Source organism: Strongylocentrotus purpuratus, unplaced genomic scaffold (assembly GCF_000002235.5).
Source record: "Strongylocentrotus purpuratus isolate Spur 01 unplaced genomic scaffold, Spur_5.0 spur5_scaffold_12, whole genome shotgun sequence".
NCBI lineage: Eukaryota > Metazoa > Echinodermata > Echinoidea > Camarodonta > Strongylocentrotidae > Strongylocentrotus > Strongylocentrotus purpuratus.
In genome coordinates this window covers 13,005,658-13,018,911 of record NW_022145597.1, presented here as the reverse complement: position 1 = coordinate 13,018,911, position 13,254 = coordinate 13,005,658, and the positions used below count along the sequence as shown (strand labels likewise).

Sequence of the window (13,254 nt, the reverse complement as noted above, 5' to 3'; positions counted from 1 at the left end):
CAGCAAATATCAGATGGTAATAGCTAAATTGAAATCCGCTAAATAAATCCACCTTCATAGATAAATGCTGATTAATTGAAGTTTCATTAGTATTATATTTTAATGCTGTAACTAAATTCATCTACTTCTGAATTTCAAACAAATAATCAAACACATAAGTTCAAACATATACTGTTATTCACACACATATTCAAATACATTCTCAATATATAACTATACTGAAATATATATTTGAATTTCAAGCATCAAAGAAAACAGGAATTATAGTTTGAAATTCTAATCTGCCAAATAAATCCACCTTCATAGACAAATGTTGATCAATTGTAGTTTTATTTGTATTATATTTTAATTCTGTAACTAAATTCAACAAATAATGCATCTGATTCTGAATTTCTAACAAATAATCAAACACATCAGTTTAAATATATTCACACACAATATTCAAACACATTCTCAATATATAACTATATACTGAAATAAATATTTCAATTGCAAGCATATCGAATCCGAAATCCAAATCAAAGAAAACAGGAATGATATTTCAATTTGAAACTTGTCAAGTGCCTACTGTGACAGATTGTTCTTGAAGCAAGTGTTCTGTACAATGTGTTTGCATGGATTTAATTAATCCTTAGTAATTCAACTATTCAAGAGTTGTTTATCATATACTGGTATGTAAATATTACCCATCTTCGTCTACTTCCTTTTTGGAAAATGAATCTTGCTGGCATTCTCAACGGTGTTTGTAGAAACTCGTATTTCAGGATGTAAAGAAGGAAATAATCCGCTGAGAGCTGAGTCATTTGATAATTTGTTAATCATCAAAACAATATAAAAAACATACCATGCTTAAAAGTCGACAGGAGCCAAGAAATGTGAAGCTTATTAGTGATACCTTCTTGAATTCAGCTCTATAGGTGCGTCTTCATCATCTCGAGATTGCCACCCCTATACAAATTTAAGTTCGTCGCGAACTCGTATTATGCTCGTGGTAAGCTTAATAAGATCGTTTTTTAGGCTTTAAGCTCGTAACACGCTCCCAGGACGCTTGTAACGATCTTACAAAATCTTGGCGAGCTCGTGCACGAGTTCGCCACGAGCTCGTGGCAAACTCGCGGGTAAACTGGGGAGCTCGTGGCGAGCTCGTGGATAAAAGAGGGAGCTCGTGGCGAGCTCATTGGTAAAAGGGGGAGCTCGTGGCGAGCTCGTGGGTAAAAGGGGGAGTTCGTGGCGAGCTCGGGGGTAAACTCGGGAGCTCGTGGGGAGCTCGTGGGTAAAAGGGGGAGCTCGTGGCGAGCTCGTGGGTAAAAGGGGGAGTTCGTGGCGAGCTCGGGGTTAAACTGGGGAGCTCGTGGCGAGCTCGGGGGTAAACTCGGGAGCTTGTGGGGAGCTCGTGGGTAAAAGGGGGAGCTCGTGGCGAGCTCGTGGTTAAAAGGGGGAGTTCGTGGCGAGCTCGGGGTTACACTGAGGAGCTCGTGGCGAGCTTCCCAGAGCTCCCCAGAGCTCGCCACGATCTCGCTGGTAAACAGGTGATCCAGCTCCCAGGAAAACAGTTAGGTATACAGTGTGAGTCCCAAAAAAATTTACACCTAGAAAATTGCTAATTATTTTAAAAATTATCTGTGAACAGTAAATTATTATACATTTTATGAAAGAGTGTTTTATCTTGAATCATTTAGTATCATTTTTGTGTGGTATGTTTGGATGAACAGGAGGCATTGTATGCGAGAGTGCAAAAATCGACTTGCGCCAAAGTTGCTAATGTGATGTTTGAATAAAACAATTGCGATATGGGTATTATTTCAGTCATTACAGATCAACATAACATCCCAAACAAAATTAATCATGCCACACATATCAAAAATTGAATATAAAATATCAACGAACATTGTTAGTGTGTTTGCTTGTGACTTTGCTTCTGCAAAAAACATATGCAATGCATTTCATTTGATACATTCAATTCATTCTCTCACTCCGCTGATCCCAACATAATACATACTGTAGGCATCACTTTGGCGCAAGTCAATTTTTGCACTTTCACAAACAATGCCTCCTGTTCATCTAAGCGTGAACACATACCACACAAAAGTGATACCAAACGATTTGGAATAAAACACTCTTTCATAAGATGTATAATGATTTACTGTTCATAGATGATTTTTAGAATAATTAGCATTTTTCTAGTTGTAAACTTTTTTTTGACTCACACGGTATACATGTATATGTATTTTAAAGTTCCCTTCAGGATGCCAATTTCTTTTATTTATTCTATTAATATATGTACATGTATTTTTAAAATGTCTTGGGCCAAGGAAAATGAGTTCCTACTTCCTAGTTTCTTGTCTCCACCAGCATCCTTTTTATGTAATTTTTTTTAAAATAAAAAATATTGATCTGAAGATATCTCTCACCTGAAATAATTAAGGTAAACAAATGCATACTTTATTATTTTGATACATTTTTGAGCCTCTTTGTCAGAACATAAATTGTATATGCAATTACATTGAAAGTTCAGAAAATTTGTGTTGAAATTGAAACAATAGCTTTTTCATGCTGAAGTAACCTGTCAAATTACTTGTAAATTTAATTAAATTCTTTTGAAACTTTGAAACATTTATTTGCAGCATACCAGATTGGGAAGGGGGGGGGGGGGTTGCCATTTATTCTGACTGTATCATATATTTAACACCTTGAAATGTCACTATCAGGTATTACATAAGAGCACACACCCAGACCTTGATTCGAGGTCAACTCCCTGTTTCTAACTTGCTCTCTCCTTATGTACATAGGATTCCCCAGTGCTAAGACACAAATCTCTATTCCTCTCTTCTCCCCACTCTCACTTTCTTGTTTACTCTCTCTTGTGGAATTACCAATGGTAGCATTCCTGATAAGAATGAATTGATGTGTTAGTTATAGGCCACTTTGGGCAAGTCTTTCTCCATCTTGCTTTTGTAGAGAGCAGACATGGGTTTTGAATGGTATTGCAGCTCCTTTGTTTTAGGTAAGAGAAAAACTAATTCCTCACACCTTATAACTAAATGTTCTACTTGTGTATTTATAGGCCAACAGTTAGGCCTACCTCTCTTATACATTTATGAAAGAGAAGTGTAGAGTAATGATTAATGAGATAAAGTATTTATTCTCTTTCTAGTGAGATATCTTTTCATATATTGGGAAGTTTGTTTCTCTATCTATATAGCACATAGTATATTCACTTCATTAAAGTAACATTAGATATAATCTATGTGATAAGGTTATATTCATGTAAATATTCCTGTATCTTGACTGACAAACCCTATCATTTAGGCAACATGAGAGCACATTAATGCATTTTGTCTGAATACTGAAAACTAGTTTGCTAGCGGATATAAAGAAGGGATTGTTCTAGAGATCCTATAGTATATGTACATGTATCATTACTTGGTACCCTGGGTTGGTGATACACTGACAAGAAGGGGGATGCTATATAGTTATTGTATGAATACCGCTTTATTAGTTTGGATCTTTGTAATATTATGAGTGATTAGAATGATGGAATAATTACCAAAATGGATAATAATATTTCTTCAAAGGCAGAGTATTATACAGTGTAATTACTCACATATTTAATTTCATTATACAGTGTAATTATATAATTTGGAAATCATTTATTCATTCATATCGTTGTGTGTAGTTGTGAACCCTGCATACAGGTAACATGTATTTTACAGGGTTTGTATTGACTCTAATAAAAAGATACTTGTTTTAAGTTATATTTTATGTTATATCTTTTCTTTCTGTACTTTGATATATTAGTGTTTTCATTGATTGATATCCCAGAAGTAATGAGCTTTTAACTTTCCCTTATTCTAAAGAGGATCACTGTATTCTTCACCAGCTTGCCAACTGAATTGTCCCTGCACAGCCAGCCTGCAGATGTTAACAGGATATTGGAAGGTTGATAAGTTAGATAAATATATATGCATGCCAATAGCTCAACAGGATCATCAAGTTCACCTCTATATGTAGACACAAATTAGTTCTCAATAGGGACTTTTAGATTTGCACGAAGACAATGTGGATTGCTACGGTCGATGTCCTTTTTATGCACTGCCTTCAATGGACGTCACAGGTTTCAGTCCACGCAAATCTAAAAGTCCCTAATGCCAACATGCTGTTGAGCACGCCATTAAGCTCGCAGCCATTTTTTTTCCACAAGATTGTCGACGAACTCGTTGACGAGCTTGTCGACGAACTCGTACGAACTCGTTGACGAACTCGTTGACGAACTCGTACGAACTCGTTGACGAGTTTGTCGACGAACTCGTACGAACTCGTACGAACTCGCCAACGAGCACGCCAACGAGCTCGCCAACGAGCTTATCGGCCAGTGACGAGCTGCATATTTGGAGCACGCCAACGAGCTCGTCAACGAGCTCGCGTGCATGCTCGTAGCTAATTTGCATATTTGGAACGAAACGAGTTCGTCTGCGAGTTCGTCTGCGAGTTCGTCGACGAACTCGTGGGCGAGCACGCTGACGAGCTCGCGTGTTAGCGTACTGAAATTTGTATAGGGGCAAATAGCCCGCTATTTGGGAAATAATCCCGAAGTAACAAATCGCGTCTTCACTATCTCGAGATTCGACCTCGAAACTTGAAACTCGACCTTGAGAAATTAGCTCGAGATATTTTGCTCAGCGTTAGCGTGTATTGCGAATCTTCGGTCTAGTGAAGACGCACGGGACAAATAGCTGGATATTTTGCCAAATAGTAGGATATTTTGCAAACTATCCCAAGATATCTTGGGATATTATCCCGACCAACTATCCAGCTAATTTGCTACTTCGTTCTAATGAAGACGCAATTGGCTGGATAGTTTGCGATCGGGATAGTTCAAATAGCTGGATATTTGGCAATCTCGAGATAGTGAAGACGGGCCTAATGGCATAAGAAATTTCATTGAAAAAAATCATTCCTCATAGAAATAATATCCCCAAAAAACTTTTTTTTGTGGGGGGTGACATGCTTTCGAGTAATAGCAATTTCAATTGCTTTTGTCACCCCTGACCAGCAGATTGTATCCTTCTCTCTCTCGCCTCTCCACTTCCCTAAAGCTGTTTGTATGTATTATGATATTTCTTACATGTGTTATCTGATTGTTATACTCACTGTGTGTTTTCCGATTGGTCAAATAAATAATAATAATAAATAATAATGTTCCAATAAACCCTGTTTTACAATACTTCAAATAAATATTAAATGATATTTAGGGAGCTCTCTCGATCTTTCAGAAAACAGTTGGCAATCTTAATCATACACTAACTGAAAAAAACCTAAATAAATCACTCTTTGGAGCAGGAAGGCATTAACTCTGTATTCAGATATTTGAAGTAATGCCCTTCTGGCTCCAAACAGATGAATTAATGAATAAATCAATGAATGAATAAATGAATAAATGAATTAATGAATAAATGAATAAATGAATAAATGAATGAATTCATATTGCATTTTTTTTCAACTTTGTCCATGTACATTTGTCTAGGTAATGCAGATATTTAAGAGCACACATTCTGGTATTTCTAATTCATAAATATTTATAAATCAGGAAATTTAAGTAATTAGGCACTCCCACTCTACTAGAGAAAAAAATATATGACGTTTAGCAATCACTTTCACTTGCAATTGATAGGGACTTTTCACAACAATGTAAATGTACAGCAGCAGGCCTTTTGTTTAATTAGGCAGACATTTCATTTGTTTTTTCAGGGACCTGACGCCAGATTGTACAGCTTGGACTAAAAACAAACAATTTCTTCAGCTTATGGATTCTAGTCTTGCCCTGAGGCTAATAGCATTATTTTTTTAATTTACATCCAAAATGAAAGCTAATGGAAATATAATTTCCATCTCTGGTGATTTCAGAGATGTCTGATTTTGTCTGATTTCATTCAAACTTTACCTTTATGCTATGATTTTTCTGCTTTCTTCTGTGTTGGAGTGAATGTTTTAAGAGTTTTGACATTTCGTCGCCTGGCTGGCAGAGGGGCGTTAGCTCGAATTTCAGGTAAAAAATAAAGCGTTAAGCAGAAGGGCGTTAGCACTAAATCGCCTCAAACTTTTATAAAACTGACTTATTTCTGAGAAAAAATTGTGCCGTGTTCTGCTATAACATTTCTATTAGTCTTTTAAGTTTTAAACCAATTTTTCGGGACGGAAAGCAGTTTAAATATAAAATAAATCTTTAAATGCTAATAATTAGAAAAGTAGTTTTCAAGTCGCTTGCCCAGAAGGGCATTAATTACAGAGTAAACACCCTTCTGGCTCTCAACAGAGGATTTGAGTTTAGACAACTTTTCCTCCCCAGAAAATTTAATCTGCATAGAGACGACCTAGGCCTATTAGTTTGGATCAAGGATACAAAATCAGCTGATCGCAAGACTGATGTCATATTCATACCCATGTTTGAATATCAAGTTAATCCTATCTGGCTATATGGAGGATTAAGGATTATACATCAATTTTGCCAAAACAGAACATTATATAAACTAACCTTCAACTAAGTTATCTCATAAAATTTGTAGATTCCTGAGAAATATCAATATTGTCTACAGCTAAAACAGCTGAACCTGAAAAGTCAACAACATGGAATTTAAATTTTCATTATAGAAGTGTGGACAGAAGCATTTTATTTGTTCAAGACTGTCTTTTTTGTTTTAGCATCTACTAAATTTAAAAAATAAAAACTATAAGTTGCTTTCATTAATCTTAATTTTTTATTAAAAAAAAAAAATTTTGATTACATTTTTTAATGCTGTTTATAACAGTGCCAATCAAAAATTGATAATAAGGTTTTTACAAATAAAAAGATTTATGATAAAAATTCCATAATTGTAATGCTTAAATCAGCAAAACTTCTTACAATTATTTCAATAATTTACAAATAAAAATTGGTTAACTGCATTATGTTGTAAATCATATTCATTATTAACCTATACTCCTTTGATTTTTAAGCATCCTGAGCTTCAACCATTTCTTCCCTCTCGTATTTATCAATGATTTTAGTCTGATGAAGTGAAATTTTTAAACCCACCATAACCTATTATTAAACATACATGTGCATTACATGGAAGTCAAAGGACAACATCACTGGTGACGTCAGACAATATCAAAAATACCACAAAATTTACACAACCGCTCGATTGCCTGAAGTTCTGACACACATCACTCTAGATGTTTATCCACCCATCCATCATACTTGGGTACGTACGTAAGTCATTAACTTTGCACTTCATATTTCCCTTGTTTGAAGCCAGAAGGGCGTTAATTCATACACAATAAACCCTTTTGACAAAAAAATCATTCCACATTTTGTAGTTTGGCTCAATCTTGTTGGATTCAGAGCCCTTAGATGCATAAGAAGAAAGGGCAATTAAAAAAAAAAAAAAAAAAAAAAAAAAAAAAAAAAAAAAAAAAAAAAAAATCATTTTTTTTGTTTTATGACTATTATGTTTGATGCCAGGAATTAAAAAAAAGAAAGGAAATACACATTAAAATCCTTCAATTGGAAACATGTTGAGAGATTCAAAATCATTGTTTTTCTATCAGATTTTACCAGTTTTCAACTTTTCGATAGGATTCTTGCCAATTTTTATTGTGTTCAGAGACATTACATTTTATTTTAAAAATGTAGCAATGAAAGAAAATGTAATTGTTGCCAATTTGAAGAACAAAAGTTGATCAATTTAGCCCTAGAAATAAATCCCGTCCTGATAGAATGATATCACAGCAGTAATTCATACACATTAACACTTTCGTGAAAAATAATTCCACATTTTGTAGTTTGGCTCAATCAAGTTTATTTCAGAGCCCATATGTTTGGTTTCACGACTATATTATGTTTGATGCCAGAAATTAAAAAAATAAAAGGAAATATACATTAAAATCCTTCAATTGGAAACATGTTGAGAGATTCAAAATCATTGTTTTTCTGTCAAAATATCCAGTTTTCATCTTTTTCGATAAGATTCTTGCCAATATTTATTGTTTAACAGAGACATTGCATTTCGTTTCAACAATGTAGCCATAAAAGAAAATATTATTGTTGCCAATTTGAATTAACAAAAGGTAATTGATTTAGCCCTAGAAATAAATCCTGTCCTGAAAGAGTTAACACAGAGTGAACGCCCTTGTGGCTGCAAAAGGAGTTTTTATTATTCAAATATAAAAGTGAGAAGCATAACATATTATATCTGCTCTATGATTTGAAGAGTGTAAACATTACCTACAAATCATTTTGACCATCTGTTTTATATTGTACGACACAGAGTTCAACTTTCAGACTCTTAAATTCATTTATGTGTCTGATCACTTTATTATTGCTGTGTTAACAGGATTTGATAATATGCATAAGTTATAGCACCAGTTATATTTATAATAGTAATAATAATAACAGTCACATTTGAATAGAGCATAATATTTTTCTAAGTGCTTTAACATAATTATTACCCCAGCCAATGGATTTAGTTGCTCATCCACACAAAATAGTGCACACACACCACTCCCTAGGGAGCATTTGGGCCTAGTTGTTACACTATTGGACAGCATGTGAAGCATACTGCAAAACAATTAATTTTCTGCACAAATTTACCGTTCGTTCGTGGTTATCATGAGAGTTTCAGAAGTATTTTGTGGTGATTAGTCCATGTAAGCATTAGGAAAACATGTAATTATCATTTTGATAATATCGTCATAAAGATAAACGAATGGCCATTTTGGGGGTATACATTGCACAATTGCAAACAAAACCAATTTCAGGTATCAACAGATAATTGTTGACAGCTGGCCACACCAGCAGTCCCTTCAAGTAAGGAGAGTCTCAAATAGGCTAATCAAAGTAATACTCTGTTGCTCAGATGATGTATCACTGATCTATTTTAAAAATAAGTAACAAAAGTCTCTCTGTCTCTCTTTCCCTCTCTATCCCTCCACCCTCCCTCTAAATCTGCACCCCGCTCTTTCATACCTCACTTCTGCCTTCTGCCCAATTCTCTTTATCTCTTCAGCACAGCCATATCAACTTTTATCGCTCTTATATCTACCATCTCCTCCTGTCATCTTCTCATAAATCTTTTGCATCCCATCCCCAACATCATTTTTGCATATCGGAATTATAAAGTTTTATAAACGATTACCACGCATTCAAGCTTAGCTGATGTGACAATCCTTCTTCATGATTATAGTCCTACAATGTAAGCATTTTACGTTGACGATGTATTAATTACATAATTTGTTTATTATCACAATTATGTTGTAATTGGTTTATGTCTTTGGAAACAGATCACAAAGAGAAAAAAAAGAAATATACTCAAATTGAATAAGTAAACTGACAATCACACTAACCTGTGATGAATGCCACCCGGTGGTTGAGCTGGTCGATGATGTCGGTGATCAGGATCTCATCCGACATGTCCATGTCAAAGTCTGAAATATGAGGAAAAGAGGAAAATATATTATTTGAATATTAAGAACTAAGGTTACTCATCTATCACCATATAGATTTTGTCTGATTTACCTAGAGTATAGCTACATCAGTATGAATAATGCTCTTTCAGTAAGCCCTGCAATCATTATTACACCTGAGTCAAGAGGGGCAGATGTGGGTAAAATACCTTGTTCAATAGCACAGAGCAAGGTTTGAACCTAGGACATTTTGTATGAGAGTCCACAGTCTTCATCTCTAGTCCACAGTGCTCCCCCCAATTATTCAGTACAAGAAGCATTTACTCTACATTTTTACTCAAGTGAATCAAAAATGGAGAGATTTGTAAATTAAAGTCTGTTGAAATGATAGGAATCGCTGGTAATCGTATCTTCCTATCTTCTGAGACACTGCTATGTCTGATGAAGCTCATGCAAACCAAATAGGCACATTTTCTCACCTTCAATGCATAAGCAATCCCACATGTTGTAAAAGAAAATCATCTTGAATAAATCTTGGATAAAAATCCTTGTTCAAAAATAATTGCTCCACAAATAAATTAATTCACAAGGCTTAAAAATCCACTTTATATCAACAGTATATCATTATTTCCACAGGGTATAATCAGTGTGGTAAGTCCATGATGTTTATTTATGGCGTAAACAGCCGATGAGCTCTACTAAATTAGCTTCTGACTTTTTCCGTGATTAATAAGAATGAAGTAAGATTACTCCAGGAGTGAGATGCAGTGATATATGTAATGCTGCCGTAATTCATACGGGCAGCGCTTCAAAGTTTGGGGAGAATCGAATGACATTTTTGGCAACTGCTAGATTAAATCAAAGTTCTTGACAGTTGGGTTTGTATTTGTGAGTCCCTATTTTGTAACATAAGTCAAAACAACTGTTCTCCTGTTACAATGTGCATAGGTCATCAAATAGCTCATTTTCCGTAATCTAATTAAAAGTGCAAATAAACAAATGGACATTAATTTGATGAAAGTATCGGCTACTTTGCAGCGTTAATTCGCAAGGCCATTGAACTGAAAGCATTTATTATATAAAATGTAGAGGGTGTTTTATTGAGATTTCCGAAATACATTCATGGAGACCTTTCTATGAAAGACACAGGATTTATTCACACACACACAGCTAATAGCCTGTTGAGACCCAAGGGGGGGGGGGGGGTTACTCACATGTTGGGGGTGTGCCGCTCTAATGGGTCACTTTTTAACAAAATATCCCTAAACAAGGTTCCACTTTTAACACAAATACCATTAAAAATGGGTTCGTTCTTTCAAATTTTGCAAAATTTTCGGGTGCTTGTCATGCGAACACCCCAAAACACCAGAAATTTGTAAAAAATGGGATTTTTATTGGAGAAAAATGCCCCCAAATGACCCCTCATAATGGGTAGGGGTTTCGAGGCTTGAGCGGCATACCCCTCGTCTTAACCAAATCTGAGTATCCCCCCCCCCCCCCCCCCCCCCCCCGGGTTGAGACTACAGAAAATGTATGCAAAGTCTACATGTATATACAAATTATCATATAAAGAATCATTACTTGGCGAAAGTAGCGTACAGATTACAGAACATCATCGCATAAACAAATGCCTTTTAAAAAAATAGAAACAGGGGTGTGATACATGAATGTCATGATGAGCATTTTATATTGAGTGTTTGGGCTTCAGCAGCTACAGAAGTATATAGGTGACTTTATACACCTCCAAATTGTTGGAATAGACAATTGTATGGTTTTATAAAATGCTCAATGATTATTTAATGACACACATGAGTGATATTCTCAACACAGTTTCTAAGTTACTAAACTTGTATTTGGCCTACACAAAAAGAAATCAACCAATCAATCATCTACATGCATTGTAGCTATGTAAACACATTTTGAGAATACAAACACCCCCTGAAACCACAATATTAATCAACAATGCTTTCTCCTTCAAGTGTAAACTCGAATCCTTGAAATCATCCAGCATGAATAATTTGTTTAATTAAATATGCAACAGTAATCAACAATGTGTGGGTATTACATGGATAAGCATAAGTCATGCATCGTCATCAAGTTGCATTACATTACCATTACATTAGGAAATCATATACATTGTATTCCACACATTTTGTTCATGTACTGTACTGTATCATTTTTGTGTGATTATTACACACAGTTTTACTGGTATTGCATATAAATATCAAACACAATAGAAAAATGCAGTATATTACCAATTTGTGGGTATATATGTACATGGATAAGCTTGAATCATGCATCGTCATCAAGTTGCATTACATTACCATTGCATTAGGAAATCATATACATTGTATTCTACACATTTTGCTCATGTACTGTACATAGTTATAATTTTTGTGTGATTTTTACACGCACAGTTTTACTGGTATTGCATATAAATATCAAACACATATATTTGTGGGTATATATGTACATGGATAAGCTTGAATTATGCATCATGATAAAGTTGCATTACATTACCATTGCATTAGGAAATCATATACATTGTATTCTACACATTTTGCTCATGTATACTGTACATACAGTTATAATTTTTGTGTGATTTTTACACACACAGTTTTACTGGTATTGCATATAAATATCCCAACACAATAGAAAAATGCAATATGGATTTCGAGCTACAGACACAGGCTTAGCAATCAGGGCCATGTTTCATCAAATTGTAATCAATAACAAGATACAATGATTGTTATAAGCTACTGAAATCATTGCATTTGATGATAAGCAATTTGTTTAAACAGTGCTCTGATTTCAATACACATATAGTGGACCTTTTAGTTTATTTCATATATTCAATGAATGAATATGCAGCTGTACCACTGTTGTTCTACATCATATGTAGACAGCACAAAAAGGCATAACTTTTGGCTGTTAGCATACTGTACAGCAAAAATGTTTTTCAATTTCCTGCGAGCAAATTCTCTCTTCCAAATCCAATCAAATTCTACTTCATTCTGCACCATTACACTACAGTACATTCACGTTTTCTACACACACATGCTTGTATACAGCATATAGCCTGTTCACACTACAGCTGATTTGTATGAAACTTGTTTCAAGAAATGTTAATTGTATCACAGGAACCACCATATCAGAGACGCCAAGTTCAAAGATCGGCAATGCGTGACATTTTAATGATTGTGCGAGGGTATAACACACGTATAAGGTATAGCGTTTTTTCAAAATCTAGCACGCGCATTGTGCGCAAGAGCATTTTCAGACCCTCGAAATGCGTGATGTCACGCCTAATGCGTGATACTTGGTATCTCTGCTATATACATGTAGCGATAGGGACATATATACAGCCTGGAAAATAACATTGTATAAAGAAACTAGCTTTGAAGAGTGATCAGTTGACAACTTGACATGACAGCTGTCCAATCAGCAGCGCGCACTAACGATAAGCCCCACCCACTTATTCTATTTTCATACAATGCGATGTTCAGACGAGTACAGGACCTTGAGTTTTTTTACCGAGTTTTCGTTTCAAACGATGCTCAAACAAACGTTTCATCATACGTTTCGTTATGCGGTGTTCAGACTAAAAATATTTAATTAATGATGGTATGTTGATTTTCATATAGCCATGCACTGAATCTCGGTAGTGTGAAAGAGAGGTCATATGACATGCATCTTCTATGCGGCTGCTCTATTTTTCAATCATAAACAAGCTGTGTTCTTTTCTGCATCGTCTGAAGAAGAAAAAACGGCAGATGTGCGATTCTCACACTGCAAGCCATGTGTGAGGGAATT

The 13,254-nt window shown here is 35.1% G+C and overlaps 1 protein-coding gene across 1 annotated transcript in view; it reads right to left on the bottom strand.

Moving 5' to 3' along the window:
- The window catches only part of LOC581982 (guanine nucleotide exchange factor DBS), a 128,614-nt gene that overhangs the window by 98,259 nt on the left and 17,101 nt on the right, over positions 1 to 13,254 (bottom strand). The window contains exon 2 of the mRNA XM_030981845.1: positions 9,382 to 9,462. Within this exon, the coding sequence (XP_030837705.1) occupies positions 9,382 to 9,462 (81 nt within the window). The remainder of the gene's footprint in view (positions 1 to 9,381; positions 9,463 to 13,254) is intronic.